The sequence below is a fragment of the Pteropus medius genome, unplaced genomic scaffold (genome assembly GCF_902729225.1).
Source record: "Pteropus medius unplaced genomic scaffold, Ma_sr-lr_union100, whole genome shotgun sequence".
Taxonomy (NCBI): Eukaryota; Metazoa; Chordata; class Mammalia; order Chiroptera; family Pteropodidae; genus Pteropus; species Pteropus medius.
Genome location: NW_024349227.1, coordinates 682,526 through 700,370, shown reverse-complemented (window position 1 = coordinate 700,370; position 17,845 = coordinate 682,526). Strand labels below are relative to the sequence as shown.

Sequence of the window (17,845 nt, the reverse complement as noted above, 5' to 3'; positions counted from 1 at the left end):
TTGGCTTGACCTCTGGGGCGGGGGCGGGGGGTGTTTTGCAGGTCATGAAGACATATCACATGTACAATGCCGACAGCATCAGTGCTCAGAGTAAGCTAAAGGAGGCGGAGAAGCAGGAGGAGAAGCAGATTGGCAAATCCGTGAAGCAGGAGGACCGGCAGACCCCACGCTCCCCGGACTCCTCTTCCAACGTCCGCATTGAGGAGAAGCATGTCCGGAGGAGCTCAGTGAAGAAGATTGAGAAGATGAAGGAGAAGGTGTGTACACTCCAGCAGTGGTAGGGGCTGGGGAGAAACATTCTAGGAATTTTCTTGCAGGCATCATGAAAAGCAGAACAAGGAAGCTCTGGCTTCCTTTAGAGCCTAATGACCAAAAGTGAGTCCTTGCTATCTGCCGTGGAAGGAATCCTAGGTATTGGAAGAAGCTGGGCATGTGGGCTCCCAGTTTTTCACTTGTAGCAGATAACACAGTAAACAGTAGTGACCTTTCCCAAGCCTGGGTGGGGACTGTGGAGCTGGGGTTTGGCTTCGTGTGTCAGGTGCTCAGGGGCGGATATAGTGACATCTCCTTCAGGGTGGCCATGCAAGGATGGAGAATAGTATTTGCAGATAGAACCAAAGTGGGACACACGTCTAAAGTAGGGAGCCTCATTAACCTTTCCCGGATTGATCTACATTATGCCCTTGAATCTCATTAAACAGAATTAGAACCCAATTTAAGGCAGACGCGCATAGGGAGTAGCAGCACAATTGTGGTTCTCGAATGTACTGTACTTTCATCTTTTAGAGAACAATCTCCCCTTAAAAGAAAAAAAAGTAAAATTGAACTTTTGTTCCCTTTTCAGCGCCAAGCCAAGTACACGGAGAATAAGCTGAAGGCCATTAAAGCCCGGAATGAGTACTTACTGGCTTTGGAGGCGACCAATGCGTCTGTCTTCAAGTACTACATCCATGACTTGTCTGACCTGATTGATGTAAGTGCTTGAAGCTGGGGGCTCAAGGGTGCCTCTTTCCTGGTTTCGGAGATCAGGTCAGGCGTTTTCCAGTTCTATTGTTCAGACACCTCAAAGCATTTTGAGAACAATTACGAAGAAAATAGCCATGATCCATCAGGGGCTTATCATGTACCAGGTACCAGGTGAAGCACTTTACACTTCCTCTCCTTCAGTCCTCACTAGAATCCTGGGAAGATGGCCTTATTATCTCTATTTTTACAAATTAAAATTCGGAGTTCTAATGACGTACCCAGAGTCAGCTAATAAGTGACAGAGGCAAAATTTGTATGTAGGTCCAATTACTAACCCACGCTTATGACCGTCATGCACTTCTGTCTCCCAGGAAATACTTTCTTAGATCAGCTGCTTGCACATAGAAGTGAGTGGCAAAAGCTAAAGAATTAGAATGCTGTACCTTACATTTATGTAACACTTAATGTTTCTCAGGATTATCTCATTTGATTGTCATATCACTCTTTTGGATCAGTATTACTATCTTCAGGTAGTAGATAAGGAATCTAGGGGTCAAGAGGGTTACCTGCCCAAAGTTACATTGCAAATAATTAGGGTCCTGATCCAGATGTCCCAGACACGTGGCTCGTACTTTTTATGTGGTGCCAAGATAATGAGAGAAACAGGATAGTAGGCACATGTGTTTCGCTTGGTTGGGGCGGGCACAGGGTTGTTTATCAACTTTAGTCTTATGGGTCGGCCTTGGCCTTTTTTCTCCTGCCGCTTCCCCTCAAACTTTATATGTAGTTCCATCTTGCGACCCCTCCCACCTACAGACTCCAAACCGACACAGTTCCTGAGCCAGTCCTGACTGAGGCGGCGTAAGTGCTCCCTTTCTCACCTCTCCCTCCTGTCGTCAGAGTAAGGGGCCTGGAGCCACCCAACTTAGCATCAGCACCCCGGTCTCCAGGGTTTCAGGCAGAACCTGGCGAGTCTCCTGTCTGACATCCGATGTTCGCCTCTGACTGTCAGCAGGCAGCAGCTGGGCTTTACAAGCCTCTGGCCAGACCGCACATACTTGCCTGCCTACCTGCCTTGGTTTCTCCACAAACTTGCCACACTTCACAATATCGTGTGGGATTCCGGTCTAAGATTCGCTGTTAAATTGGGGGCTTGTCACTGAACTGTTTTAGAGCTCTGTTTTGTCTCTTTCTTCCCCCTACCCCTCTCTGGCAAACTGAAGAATTGGATTAGATCATAGGTTCTTAAATTTGGCCTCATATCATAGTTGCTTGAGGAACTTTTCTGAAATCCAGATTCCTGTCTCCCTTCAACCAAGGATTTTTGATTCAGTAGATTTCAGCCTCTTAATGCCCTGGGTGTCATTGTCACACTGGGTAAGTGGAGCCTTGATCTCCATTCAGGTACCTCTTTGTTCTCTCTGCTTGTTGGTGCCAATCTGAACACTGTCCTCCAGTGGAGGTCACAGCCCTAAACAGGACCCCTTCTCCTCCTGGGGCGGGGGGTCTTCACTGGGAGAGATGCTTATTCTCTGGAGGGAGAGAATCACTTCCTTCTTTCTTATGCTCAAGATCTGCTATTTACCTCACATTTGGTTTAAAAACAAACAAACAAGAAAACAAAACAACCACCTCAGACGGTGCCGTCCACCACAACTCTTCCACTGATTTGTCCTTTTCTTTTTCTTTTGCCCCCGGGGGCAGCTTTGTCAGTCACAGTCCTTAGCCCCGCCATCAGATGTGAGTAGGTGTTTTAAAATCAGTCTAAGAAGCAAGCTATTTTGCACTTTATTCTCTTTTATTTAAAAAAAAAAAGTGTGTTAAGAGCCTGTCTTCACAGGATGCTGGGGGAAGGGCCATAAAAAAAGAAACCTGCCAGACTCCTGAGCGCCCAGCCAGGGCATGGGTCTAGGTTACTGCCAGCAAGTCCAGGTGCTGGCCTTCTAGGCCATGCGGACAGTAAAGTCGCTCTTATTTTATTTTGTTTGTTGTTTGTTTTGTTTTTTTCTTGAGGTGAAGACAGATTAATTTCTCTTTTTTTTAAAAAAAAAAAGGCTGATAACATTATTCTTCTTTATAAATGTTCAGTAAATACTTATTTGAGATGAGGCTGTGTGCTCAGCATCAGGGGTACAAAAGGAATAAAATAGTTTTTGCCCTAGAGCTATGCATGGATAGACAGATAATTTCTCTGTAAGTAATTGCAGCACTAGAGGGAAGCACAGGTGCCCTCAGACAGTGTTTTTCAAACTGTAGGTCATGAAATCACTTTCATGGGTTTGACTTTTTTTTTTAATGCCAGTTTTTTTTTTTCATACTATATATACATAATTTTCTTTTTAACATTTTATTTTTTAATTTTCCCCCTCCCTATTGGTAACCACTAGTCCATTGTTCATGTCCATGAGTCTCTGTTTCTCCTGTTCATTTGTTGCTTTTAGATTTATATCCCACATACGTGATATCATGTGATTTGCAACCTTTTCTTTCTGGCTTATTTTGCTTAGTATGATTATTCCAAGGTCCATCCATATTGCAAGTGGCAGTATTTCATCTCTTCTTATGGCTGAGTAATATTCCATTGTATATATATACCACAGTTTCTTTAGCCAATCATTTATCGTAGGACACTTCGGTTGCTTCCATGTCCTGGCCACTATGAATAATGCTGCTATGAACATCGGTGTGCAAATATCTTTTCGAATATGAATTTTCAAGTCTTTGGGGTAAATACCCAGCAGAGAGATTGGTAGATCATATGGTAGGTCAATTCTTAGTTTTTTGAGGAACCTCCATACTGCTTTCCATAGTGGCCGTACCAATTTGAATTTTTTTTTTTAATGAATGAACTAGAATAGAATATACAGGAAAGAAAATATCAGGGTATATCACACTAGTAAGGCTAAGGTTAAGTTTTACTTGGTGAAACCTGTATGAGGTAAGTATGCATGCTTGCATACCCATGGGCATGTATATGTGCACGTGTGCACGCGTGCGTGTGTTTGTGACAATGTAAGATGTATTTCTTACTGTGATTAGAAGTCAAAAAAAGCTTTAGAGTCTCTGCACTAAGAAAAAAAAGGCAGGTCTCTTAGTCTCCTCTATAAGCTCTGTGAGGGCAGGAACCAAATGTTCTCTTTACCTTAATACACACATATATAATGTATACATACAGTGCTTAATACAGAGTGAAGCACATCGTTTATTCATTGAAAGAAGAAAACAGCAGAAGGAGGAGGAAGAAGATGATTTCCTAAGCCAAGTTTTTTCTTTTTTGTCTTTTAATACTGTTTCGAAATGTAATTTACATAGGACAACTGAACTTACGTGTTACAGTTTCAAGAGTTGTGATAAATTCATACACCCTTATGACCCACATCTCTAGCAAGGTATTTTCATCACCTCAGAAAGTTCCTTTTTTCTCTTCCCCATATATTCTTGCCAAGACAATCACTGTTTTTAGTTCTTTCACCATAAATTAACTTTGCCTGTTGTAGAACTTTGCAGAGACATGGTATATGCTTTTTTGTATCTGACTTCCTTTGCCCAGCATGATGTTTTTGAGGTTCATCTATATTACTGCATATGTCAGTAGTTTCTTCTTTTTTCTTGCTGCTCTATGCAATAAAAATGGCCAAAAAGATGCTTTGGCAGTGAACCAACAGTGCAAGAGTAAGTGGTAAACCTGGGTACATTGGCATGCTGATCTTGACAGAACTTGCTTGAAGACATGGAATGAATCCTGTTTCAATCAGTGCCGTCTGTGTGATGGTGCCTTCCTAACAGGTTGAAGCTCAGTGTGTGCTGAAGGCATTGAGGATGAGAGAAGAGAAGTTATTTTTGTCGGTAGCAGTAGATTGACACAAGGACTAGCCTTTGCCTGCTTTTTATAAGATTTAAACTCAGACTGTAGGAATCCACGTGAGGCATCTGACACAACAGGAAAACCTGACTTCAGGCCAAAAAGACATTCTGAGCTGACTTAATGGAGGCTAGGAACTGTAGGCTTGTTGGAATGTGATGTTTCTCCACCGTCCTCCTGTGACTCTCTTACCCCAAGAGCAGATGGGTGAATGGAGAGCAAGGCATTGTCCTCATGCACAGCTGGGGTGTTGTGCATGCTTTGTCCATGGGTAGAGAATCTGTGACACCATGTGTACCCAAGTCAGACGTGAGGGAACTTGGCTTTTGCAATAGGAAATTTTATAAAGGGCAATTATTTTTCTCTTCTGTGTGAACTTGAAGTGGGTGTTATGAAACACCCATATTTCTTTTCTAGGCCTTCTCTAGAGTCTCGGAGTAAAGAGATCAGCTGTTAAAGGGTTAATTCAAGTCATCTCACATCTGGATGGGCTATCATTAAATTCTTATAAAAATTTGATTTCCCCTGAGAGAGTTTTCATCAAACATATAACCCAGAAATGGCCAAGGGGGCTCGGCGTGGCCACGGAACTCATCAGAAGCCATGGGAAGCATACTTTGTCCCCATCATGAGCAAAATGATGTGCTGCCTTGACTCACTGGGATTCTCCTGGGGCTAAAGATGAAATATTCAAATCGCATTTCCCTAACCTTGCCAGAAATTGCTTCTTTGCTAAAGCCTCAGTTTCCGGCTGTTCCTTTGCAGATATGTGGATAGCAAAGGCTCTGGAAAACCTACTCCGAATCTTCCCGGTTGTCTGGAGGCCTAGAGGAGCCAGAGGGCACATTGTGAGTCAGACCCCAACTGACTAGCACAGAGAAGCAACAGAACAGTTATTTAAGAGAGGCAGTGGACTGGCCCAAGAAAGCTCCCCACCTTCCATAGACCATACCGAGTGAGCAGCACAAAAGGCTTCAGTGGCTACATCTACCTACTTGATTAGATCAGTATTTAGCCTAAGGGGGGTTATTTCCTAGATCAGTATCCAGCCTAAGGTAGGTTATTTCCTGAGAGCCTGGAATCGGCACTCCCAGCTTCATTCAATCCACTTATATTTATTAAATGCCTACTGTGAGGGAAGCCTAATGGTGAGGGATTCATCGAAGTTTGCCTTCTGGTGGGAGTGATACGAAATGGCAAGTCACAGAATGAGGGAGTGTATTCTGTGTCACGTGAGGACTGTCGATGAGTGTGGTTCTGAGTGGAGGCCAAGGTCAATACATGCCAGGGTTGCAGGACTGGCTGCCTTCCCAGAGTCTGTGAATTTAATTTGGATCTTGAAGATTGGATCCAATTCCAACAGGTGAGAGGAGTGGGAAACATTTCAGGAAGAGAAAATCCTGAGATTCTGTTTCCCTTCCAGCAGTTATAGTATGTCACAATACATGGGGCAAACACACACCCCCTGCATCCCACAGGCATTCTTTTTCCCTTTCCCTCACCTTAAAACTCAGGTACCCTTTCATCAAAAAAAAAAGAAAGAAAGAAAGAAAAAAGAAAAAAAAAATCCTGGGAGCCAAAGAGCAGAGGTAGTGCATTTGGAGATACTGATGATTGGTGTTTAAGCATCTGCATGGCTTCAGATATATATAAGTGTACTGCCTGTCACTGGCCTCACAGCAACTTATGAGGCTGATGTTATTCCTTTTTTGAGGCTCAGTGAGGTTAAGCAGCTTGCTCATATTCATACGGTTGATTTGAGGCCTATGGTTTTCCAGTACTGTACCCTAACGGAGAACATGTCACTGGGTTAGAGCAGAAGGGTCTGAAGACGAAATCGGAGGGAGATGATGTTCGATGGCCGGACTGAACAGAGCACAGTTTATTCTGGCTGTTGACCTTACTTAAGTTATTTTACTTCACTGAGCCTCAGCTTTCTAGTCTGGAAAATTAAAGTAATACCAACCACGTTGGGGTTATAACGAGAATAAAAATCTAGAATGCACATAAAGCACTTAGCACACTGTCTGGTGTATAGTAAGCACACAGTAAATATAGAGGCATTTAAAAAATTTCCAAACTGAGGAAAGTGGACTTTCATTTAGGAAAAAAAAAAAAAGAGAGAGAGAGAGAGAGCTATTATAGATTCCTTAGCAGGGGAGTAGCATAATAAAAGCTGTATTTTAGGAGAGTGAAGCCGACAGCACTGGTGTAAGATCAATGATGAGGGTATGAATTAGGGTAGAGATAGTAAGCATGGAGAGAAAAGAAGAGTTACCAAAAATATTTAAAGGTTTATAAAGGGTACCCTGCCTCCCCTTAATTTCTCATCTGCACTAAAAATCTCCCCCTGCACCCCCTCCACACACATGTACTTGCTCAGCCCTGTGGGTAGTGTTATTTCTGTTCATTAGACTTACAGGCACAGAGTTCATCATCAGAGTCAAAATAGACCTAGTAAGGAAGGCTTACAGGTTCAAAGGCAGCCTGACTAGACCAGCGGCATCTCCCAGAGGGGAAGGACCCTTGCACGTGCAGTCTCCCAATCAGCCACTTTTGTCTAGCTTCCACTTGCTCTTCCCTCCCAACTGAATTTAATGTCTTTCTATCCTCTGCCTCTAGTTAAGCTGTAACTGCTGTTCTTCCGCTGCAGCCAGGCACCTGCCAGAGCCTATTGGCACTGAACCCAGAGCCCAGCCCGAAAGCACTCTATTGCTAAGCTTCCTGTCAGATGCTGGGAGGAGGAAGCACGTCACATGCTTTTTCTTCCCTAATAGTGGCTGCTCCCAGTGTGATCAGGATGAAGGGGAATGGCTGGGGGAAGAGTTAATCTGATGCCTGCTTATGGAATGAAATGGCAGCCAGACAGATGGTCCTGCTCTACCCATGGATGCTTCTCTGGTGTGTCTTCTCGGGTTCTGGATCTCAGCTGCTTAAGCAATAGAGGGGATAATAGATGGCCAAGGAATGAGGATCTCTGGATCCTTTGGGAGGGATAGGGAAGATTGTCATAGAATTACAGACTGCCATTCCTGTAGAGGCCTTAAGGATTATATTTCGTCCAAGTATTTTCAGACTTTTTCCTCTAGCAGAAGAATTCTTTCTTCAGACATTACATAGAATCCCAATATATTAAGTAGGAAAAAGAACAGAGCTGGTTCGGTTGAAGCAGGAGTAGGAGGTTCTAAGCCCCACTAGCTGGGCTGCCCTTTTGCCCTCTCTCAAGGAAAGCACAGAACCATACAGCTGTGGTCTACAGCTCGAAAACCACTGACCTGGCCTAATCTGTTCATTTTATAGTCGAGGAAACAAGTTCAGGGATGGGGAGTGGCTTTTCCAAGGTTGCTGACTTCCTGTCCGGTGCTTTTTTATACTATCGACTCTTTTGTACCTTTCAGTGTTATTATTATTTGATTTTTTTTAGAAAATCAGAATCCTTTACATGAATTTTCTCATTAAGAAATTTTTGGTCTGGTAAATGCTATTTCTATAGGGTGAGAACTTTAGTGCAAAAATCTTAGTCTGCAGCTAAAGCCTGTTCTAGAATGTTGAGAGTTGGTGGGGTAATGACTGATAGTCAGGCCTCCAGTCTCTTCTTCTCCTACCCAGAGTTCTAAGTTTGTATAAGTAACTGCTCTTGCAATACTTCTGATTTCCGAACCCTGAATGTGGAAATGGCCTGACTTGGTTGGCATGTAGTGACTTAACCATAGTGACCTTCGAGGAGTGGCAGGCTATATTTTTATTATTGAATTTTGTTATAATGGCATCCTCAGAGAAAACCAAACATGTAAAAGGACTCCTTTTAACTCTCAACTCTTCCTGTATTCCTCGAATAGCTCATGATTAAATAATTTTATCTTGTCCTAATGAGTCTTCTTCCTTCTAAGCAGCTCACAGTCCTCTAAGGTATGTTTAACTGGGAGTCAAAGACTGAGAAACCTCACCCAGATCTTGGAAATCACAATGTCAGCCTTCTTCCCGCCGCTCAGTTTCTTTGACATGGTCAAATTTAAGCCTTGGCGCTGTCCAGGGTTTGCTCACGTGCTCTGTCCTTCCCACAGCAGTGTTGTGACTTAGGCTACCATGCTAGTCTGAACCGGGCACTACGCACCTTCCTCTCTGCTGAGTTGAATCTGGAGCAGTCTAAGCACGAGGGTCTGGATGCCATCGAGAATGCCGTAGAAAACCTGGATGCCACCAGTGATAAGCAGCGCCTCATGGAGATGTACAACAATGTCTTCTGCCCACCTATGAAGTTTGAGTTCCAGCCCCACATGGGAGACATGGTGAGGCTCTCTTCCCCTCCCCTCCACCTCTAAGGGGCTCGAGCTCATTTGTGTCTAGATTCACTACACCAAGGCCCTGTTACTCAGGAGAGGATGAGGCCTAAGGCTTCCTGTCAGGTGGATGAGGCACATTCCACTCATCCAGCAAACAGCTACTGAATGCTGGCTGTCCACTAGGCTTGGCCATAGACATTGGGGATTAAAGCCCTCAGGGAGCTTACCGAGTCTGGTGAGTTGAGAGAGAGTTAGAAAAATGCATTAGGAAGGGCACCCAAAGGGATCAGAAGGGTCAAAGGAGGTGAAAAACAAGTGTGTTCTAAAAACTACTAATAGTTCGTTGTTGTAAAAGGGAGGTGGGGATTCTAAGGGGTGAGGCTGGCAGAGGTGAGAGCTGAGATGGGGCTGGACACTAAAGGCATTTGATGGGATGGGAGGGCTGAGCAGGGTATGCCGTGATCTTTTGTCATTGGGCAGAGTTCTGAAGGATCTTAATCTCCTGGGCTTAGAAGATTGCAGCAAAGGGTGTAGTTTTACTTGGGTATTGAACAGAAAAGAATAGATACCTACGGAAAGGATAGGAGCTAAGCTGTCATCCTGAAGGCCCGTGCTGGTGGCCCAGGCAGGGAGCATGAACATGGGGGCCCTGTTTTGAAGTTTTCACCTTCAATGACTAAAAGAAAAAGAGCCTAAATAAACTAAAGTGAGGGGAAAGAGCAGCTCCTTAGTTTCCATTCCTGTGAGTCTTTTGGTTCCATTTCTAGTGGTTGTGCATACAAATCAGAGTGAACCACCCTGCAGATAGGAGCCACCATTTAAGCTACTGCTTAAATCAGAAGGGGGATGTGTAGGCTTACGTATACATACCAGAAAATCTCAAGATGGACCCTTCAGGTGCGGTTGGATTTAGGAGTGGGAATTTTATCAAGGCTCAATTTTTCTCTGTTCCATGTCTTATGTGTTGGTCCTATTCTCAAATAGGCTCTTATCCCATGGGGGCAAGATGCACTATTTCCAGGCTTATCTCCTTCTAGATTTAAATGTGGGAAGGGTGTCCACATCCCTCCTAAAAGTTCCCACAAAAGTCTCACTGTGTCTCTTTGGTTCTGATTGAGTGACTTGCTTATCCCTGAGTCAGCCAGTGTGGCTAGGTATTGGCTGACTGGCTATGCCTTGATCACATGCTCCATCCCTGAGGTGGGGAGAGCCCCATCCAAAGCACATGACCTAAGTTGTGGAATAGGAAGTTCCTCCAGAAGGCAATCAGAACAATTACCAGAAGAAGGAAGGATGGATCTTGGGTGACTGAAAAACAACAAAGTCTTCTCAACAACCGACTGGTGCTCCCATTAGAATTAGCATCCAGACCCTCTTTAAAAGTCCTGCTCCCGAAGGACAGCTGTTGCAGTGTAACCAGAGGGGTTGCTGTCATCATAGGCCACTATGGAGAGTGGGACATTTCTCCACTAAACACAAAAATGTGGAGATGATTTCTTTCCTCTCCGTTTTGGGGAAAACCAAACCATTTACAGTTTGTTTCCATTGCTGTGGCTTAGGAAATGTCAGCGTCTGAACAGATGGGGAAGCGAGATGGCAGCATGTGCAGTCAGAAGGGGTGTCACCAAACCCCAGGAAGCCCCATTCCTCACCTGCCCTGGCTTCTAGTCAAATTTGCCTTGCAAGCCCCGTCTCCTGCTGCCACTAAGATTTCTTCCCAAGAATCAGTGGAACTTGGGGACCAGCAGAGCGGAGTGATAAATATTCTGGTGTTAACCGAGTTGCCTTCCGAGCCAAACAGCTTGTCTCCATAAAGGGGGAATCCAAATGCGGGGTGCTCAGGCCCCCTTCTAACCCTGTCAGAGCTTCATTTCTGTACTCCAGAACACAGCTGGAATGCATTACCTTGCACCCTGGTAGAGGACCACTGCCAAAGCATGCATCAGCAGCCCTACTGCTTCTTAAAGGAACAGGCATGGAGGTGGTTTTCTCTCCATCATTCCTCCCTGCTAGGTCTGGGTTACTTTAAAAATCAATAGTTTACTCTTCTGCCTAGGCTCTCCCTTTATGTAATATGGCTGATCAGTGGCTGAGCCAGGCGGGGTCCAGGGCTGGTCCTAGATCTTGCAAAGGTTCTACATTCCAGACTAGCCTTTATATGAGTGGAAAAGAAAAGAGGTGATGGTGAGTCTTTCTTGGTCCCTGCAGCCAGTCTATCCTCACCAGTGTGGGTTATCTATAGACTGTAGAGGCAAAAAGAGGGAACTGCCTGGAAGTCTTTGAGCCAGGGCTGAAGTTCAGGTGGCATTTTGACTGTAAGCCCTGAAATTGGCCAAGGCCCCACACTGATTGGTGTTCTGGGGCACTTGGCACATGAATTGATGCCCAGCACTCTTAGAAATACTAGGAGGAGGCGCTTGGCTCTACTCTTGGTGCCCCCAGGGGCTGATGGGGCTCTGGATGCCTGACCAGTGACATCAGGCAGCCAAAGTGTTGTACTCTTGGCGCTAACCCATCCTGGCCACTGAGCTTTCTCCATTGTGTCTGCTTATCCCAGAGCCAGAGTGAAGTCAGCTCTCTTTAGATCTGAGAGCTGGCTCACACCAGCCTCTCAGCCAGGGGAGGAGGTCAAGTCAGTTGGGAGCTTAAAAGCCAATGAAAGAAAAGGTCAAGTCCCAGCCCCTTCCATTTGAAGGGAGGTTTTCTCTTTTCAAGCAAGAGAATGGTCTGTGGGCATGCAGATGTGCCCACTTATTGCTGAGGGGAAAAAAAGTCCAGTTCTATCCAGATGTCTCTCTCAAGATGAGAGGCTAAGGGACACATGGGGGCAAGGTGAAAGGAACTGCCTCCATGTGGGTCTTTCCTCCCAATCTGCAGCCTTCTGCTCCTCACCTGCCATCCTGGGGACTTTGAGTGACCTCACGCCCATGCCATAGCCATACCACTATCAGGAGATAGTGGCTCAAGCATCCATCCCTTCACACAAGGGAAAGCTCACTGATGGTGATCCTTTGGGGAAGGGTAGGCTTCTCTCCCACACAGATCTGGTGAAGACCTGGGGTAAAATGATGGCTCTTTGAAAATGCCAAGTTCTACCAGATTCCATGCCCTCTGGGGCCCTCTAGCATAGCCTGTGGACTTGTTCCTGGCTTCACACTTTGTCTAATTGAGTCAAAGCTCTCATGCAGGGCCCAGATTTATAAACACATGCTGGCTGCCAACAGCAGCAAGTTAGCCTCCTGACCCACTTCTCTCTTGCTTTCACTCTGGTATACGAAGGGGGGTGAAGGAGGGGCTGGAGAGGTAATAACTTGGACCTCTAGCAGGAAATCCTCCCTGTGCCAAAGCATTGTGTCTCTGAAACTGGGGCTGCCTAAGGCACTCTTCTCTGGCCTAACTCCGGGCTCCTTGGGGCCACGGACCCTGCGTAGACCTGCCTCTGCCATGCACCAGCCTGGAGATGGGTTCAAAGAGAGACCTGGTCTTTCCAAACTTTGGTCTCACTCCTCGTTCCCTTCTCGTGCTCCTTGGTCCTGGAAGAGGACCACACACTTTGGCTTTGGATTTTGTTTTAACATAGAAACCGTGAGCCTCGCAGCTTGCATACGTATAGTTTTTTTAGCAGTAATGGGACTCTGGAACCGCCAAAAGAATGGTATCCTCTTCTTGACCTGGTATTTCTTGCTTCTGGCAGGCTTCCCAGCTCTGTGCCCAGCAGCCTGTCCAGAGTGAGCTGGTGCAGAGATGCCAACAATTGCAGTCTCGCTTATCCACCCTGAAGATTGAGAACGAAGAGGTGAGTTTCCTGCTTAGGAGACTCAGAGCCACCCTCTGAGTTTCCCTGTCAAACCTCTTGCTGCCACCCATATGGGAGCGGTGGAAGGAGCATGCTGAGAATGTCCGGGCTGCTGCAAACATTTCCTAGCCAAATGTAGGCTTGGATTTTCCCCCTCTGCTACATCCTGCCCTTGAACTCCAGGAAGTTGCTCTTGCATTGCCAAAGGTTGAGCTCTATTTTGAGCTTTTGCAAAATGCTTTTTCCCCCATGCTACACATTTAATTAAAATGGCACTTGGCAGCTGAGTGAACAATATTGTATCTCTGAAACCACCTCCTCCTGCCTGGCTTTTTCCGGCATTTTCAAACAAACAGAGGCTTTTGACTTTAACACTTCAAACATCCCTATCCTCTTAGGAAAGGGTGACTTTCTCCTGGGCCCATTGTGTGTTTGTTTTCAGCAGCCAGTTCAAAAGGACAATATGATTGATTATCAGAGCCCCTTTCTTTTGAGGTCATGTAGCTTCTTGCCTGGCATCTCAGTAAGTTTTACTTTCCCCAGGAAGATCAGGAAGGACTGGGTATGAGTCACTTAGTTTGCAAATGGGGAAACAAGTTCATTGATTTGTTGAAGGTCATGAAACAGCACCTGGGGCATGGCGGGACGATGCCCATCATACATTTTAACCAGCTCTTTATATGATGAGGTTGGTTTGGATTTATATTATTCTGTTTCTCCTTGGCATGTCTACTATAGCCAAGAGCTGATATTAAATTTAGAAAGTAAACATTAAATATAAAAGCTGAGTCAGGTATATGGCATGAAGGGGACGGTGGGTAGGTCCTCCCTGGAGAGAGGAGCACTCTATAGCAGAGTCCATGTGTTGTTTATCACCCACTTAGCACCATCCCATGGGAGGCAGAGCTGCGCCCTCTGACAGCACCCTCCTTCCTTCCTTAACTCACTCCTCTCCCTCTTCTCTAAGCTTCTCCGTCACCTGCTGTTTCGCAGGCTGCCCCTCATGCATTGTGTTGGCCCTTGTTGTGGCAGGTAAAGAAAACAATGGAGGCCACCCTGCAGACCATCCAGGACATTGTGACCGTTGAAGATTTTGATGTGTCTGACTGCTTCCAGTACAGCAACTCGATGGAGTCTGTCAAGTCCACGGTCTCGGAAACCTTCATGAGCAAGCCCAGCATCGCCAAGAGGAGAGCCAACCAGCAAGAGACGGAGCAGTTCTACTTCACGGTGAGGGAGCGCAGCGGCCTTTAAACAAGGGAGACTTGGAGCCCAGAGTCCTTGTCAAGTATCCGAAGGGCAGTCTTTAAATATCCTAGATTTGGATCTGAGCATATTCAGAGACCATCCCTACACTTAAAGGCACAAACACCTACAAGTCACATGTGTCTAACAGGGACTCCTAAGAGAAAGGATGCTCCCAAGTACCCTACCAAGAAGATTTTCTTTTTTAAGAAATTTTTAGCCACCTAGTAGGCTTTTGTTTGAAAGTTTCCATTTCAGCCATAGGAGGTCATAAAAGGGGGACTTCTTCTCTTGGTTCTTGGGAACTACATCCAAATATTCTGGCAGACACATGTCTTATTTTTAAAGTCTCTAGTCTCTTGTAGATGGGAAATTATTTTTTATCATTATTGCTAAAATTCAAAGGGACAGGTGATATGAAGCATCGTTGGTTTGTAGAGAATTCCAAAACATTGTATTTTGTTATTCATGTATCTCCCAGTCTCTTTTTAGACAGATGGACCCAATTTTTTTTTTTTAAGTTGTGTTAACAGTCCTTTGGAAGGTTACTGTTGGCTGGTCTTTGGTGCTGCTTTTTAATAATTAAGTTATTTTGAGCTTGCCAAGTAGGATTTAGTGCCTGGACTAAAATTTATTTCCTAATCTGATGACCAAGAAAGGAGAAATTAAGTTTGCAGATGTGAGATGAAATATAGCCAGTGAATATGCATACTGATTCTGAATGAGAGAAATTAACTTGTTTTTCGGTCAAGAAACACAGTCTGCATGCAATATATTGCATTTTTCCTCTAACTAAAACAATTTATTTAATTCTCCTTTGAACACTGCCCTTCCTCCATTAAGAACATTAGTGATTTGCTATCATTTTAAAAAAATAAATCTTTTTTTTTTACTTAGTTAAGCTCAGAATTTTTCAGGATTTTTTATCCTGAAGAAGACTGATGAAAGAGAATAATTTAACAGTATTATCTTTTAAAATAACTTTTTTCTTGTTATACAAATAAAACATGCTTATTTAAAATTTAGAAGCAGAAAGAAGAAAATAAAAATTACCCATAATCCCACTACCTAGAGATAATAATGAATATATAAAAATTTTTAAACGCATACATGGAGTTAAGGAAACATCACGTGGAAAGCGATTGCTGTGCTTAATCTTGAAGGAAGAGTGAACCAGGCGGTGAATCAGGAAGAGAATGACATTCCTTGAGGAAAGAGCCACATGTGCAAAAGCAAAAAAACATGCAAAAACCTGGGTTAGACATTAAGAAGCTTCTTGATTATAATGAGGGACGTGATGCTGCCCCAAGCTTCATTATCTCAGGAGGCTGTTGAACACTCTAGAGGCTTTTAATAATAGGATCGTTTGGTCTGTCTGGACTGCTTAGATATAACAGTACTTAAGTGACCTAGTTGCATTACACGGCAGAAGATTTCCTTATTTATTTATTTTTTTTTTGATTAAGTAAGAAATTTTGGACTTAAAAATCTGTATTTAAGACTGTCAGAATTCTTTATTGGCTTTCGGTGAATCTATAACATTTGCATCCAAAGTTGACCTTTCAGTAAGAGCAGGAATGACCGTATTCAAACTGGTGATCTCTCAAATCCCGCCCACCCTTTCACCTCTATCTGCATGGATGTCCTCTACCCCATTTCCTGTCTTTTGTGCCCATACTGCTACTTATCAAAATTATGTGCAGATTTCTTTGGATAACAGGAACATTTTTTTGTCTGGGCTTGTCTAATAACCAATTTACAAGAGAGTTCGTCATTTTTGTGACTGGTGCTTGGAATGTGTCAGAGAATTCATTTCATGATGAAAGGGGTTTTTTGGGTTGTGAAATGAACATTTACAAAAAGGGGGTGTGCATGTTAAACAGGATGGCAGCCCGTGCTTGCCAAAACATACAAAGCAAACACAACTGCATGTGGGCTTTTTCAGTTTGTTGCCTCCACAGGCATTGCCATGTGCTTCCCTTCAAAAGCAGCAAAGTAGCACATCCTGGAAACTCTCTTCTTTTGAAAAGGTGGGACGAGGTCCCTTGCTGTGGCTTTGACTCCTAGGTAGAGTGCTTAGCGATCCAGAGAGCTGCTAGGAAAACCTCCCGACCACGCTCAGCTGTCATCAGATTCATCTGCCCAGATGACTTCAGTTGGAAATTTGAAGCATGACCTGCACAAGTCAGTCATTTGCAGGAGTCCCAGGAAAATAATCATGGAATCTTAAAGTTCGAAGTGATTTTTAAATATCATCTAACCTTCTCATTTGAAAAAATTAAAAAATAAAATACATCCAGAGGAACTCGACGAGAGCTGAAACTAGAATCTCGTTGCCTGGTCTTGAGTCTTTTTCTCTCCATCCTTCTGAAGAGGTTGAGGTGACTGGAAGGCACAGACACAGCTCAGCAGCTTTCTCCTCTTCTTTGCCCTAAATGAGGAGATGTATCCTCATCTACTTGGCTTTGCATCACTTGTCTTCTGTAACACAATCCAGCAATGTCTACTTTTTTACCTATTGCCTTTTTTTCAGTGATGGTTAAAAAATAGATTTTTTTTTAAATGCAAAAATTTCAAAAGATCATACAGAAGAAACTCAAGCTTTTATACATCCCTGGCCCCAACCCTCCGTTCCCTCTGCAAAGTGATTAAAACCTGTTTCTTCTGTGTTCTTCGAGAGATATCTTATGCATGGACCACCACCGACATACCCTTCAGTACAATAGCATTACATTAGAAATGTAATGAAATAAAATACATAGAAATACAAATAGAAATATACCACTCATACTGTTCTTCATTATTATTATTTTTTTTTAATGCCTACAGCACTTGGTATTCTTATCCAAGTACTAATCAGGCCCAACTTTGCTTAGCTTCTAAGATCAGATGAGATCGGGCATGTTCAGGGTGGCATGGCCATAGTGTTCTTCACTATTCGTTTTTTACTTAATTTACTATTATTTTTATATTAGTCCAAAAAGACCTGTCTCTTTTTTTAATGGCGCTGCAGAATTCCATTGTGTGGATAGATGCACCATCCCTTCTTTAACCAGTTCCCTGCTTATGGGCAGTAATGCTCACTGGTTAGTCAAGGATTGTCACAGCCTCGTAACGCTGGCATTTCTTTTAAGTACTTCTTTATTTGGAGGTTGGAATCTGGGGTTCTTGTATGGGTGATGGAATGGAAAAGGGATTAAGGATTACAGCTGATAAAATAAATAAAACTAGACTGCCTGAATCTTGGGGACAGATTTGAGTAAGGTAATGGTTAGGAGAGGAGATGGTGCCTTGGCCGTTGGACAGTGCTCTAGTCCCTTGGACGTGGACCTGGTGGTCTGAGATCTTTTTTATCTTGATATTCTCCTATAGTCCCTTGGTAAATGTGTGCTAAGCAGATACAAATGAATGAATGCCCCTGCCTTGTTCATTAAAGGGGGGAGATGTGCTCTTATTAAAGGTTTGCTCTATTATATTCTGTCTGACAGCTGTCTCCTGCTTTAAAAATTCACAAGAGGAGGGAAAATGTTGCTGTGCCTGGATGGTAGGGAAGCAGCCACTGTGGTGACATCTGTGTATCTCTGTGTATGGTGCAGGCTGGGCATAGTTCACTCCTCCCACCCACCCCACCCGCTTGCAGCAATGAATACTGGCCCTGCCCTGGCTTCACACAGATTAAATCCGAGGCATAAG

At 44.1% G+C, this 17,845-nt stretch overlaps 1 protein-coding gene across 10 annotated transcripts in view; it reads left to right on the top strand.

Annotated features, from left to right (window-relative positions):
• Positions 1–17,845, top strand: part of SRGAP2 (SLIT-ROBO Rho GTPase activating protein 2) — a 229,612-nt gene that overhangs the window by 163,318 nt on the left and 48,449 nt on the right. For 6 of the 10 annotated variants that reach the window (XM_039881736.1, XM_039881733.1, XM_039881743.1 and 3 more), the window contains exons 6-10: positions 42–257; positions 845–973; positions 8,893–9,117; positions 12,806–12,907; positions 13,940–14,137. In XM_039881736.1, coding sequence (XP_039737670.1) covers positions 42–257; positions 845–973; positions 8,893–9,117; positions 12,806–12,907; positions 13,940–14,137 — 870 coding nt within the window. The remainder of the gene's footprint in view (positions 1–41; positions 258–844; positions 974–8,892; positions 9,118–12,805; positions 12,908–13,939; positions 14,138–17,845) is intronic. The other 4 variants (XM_039881737.1, XM_039881735.1, XM_039881740.1 and 1 more) reach the window with 1 other exon arrangement.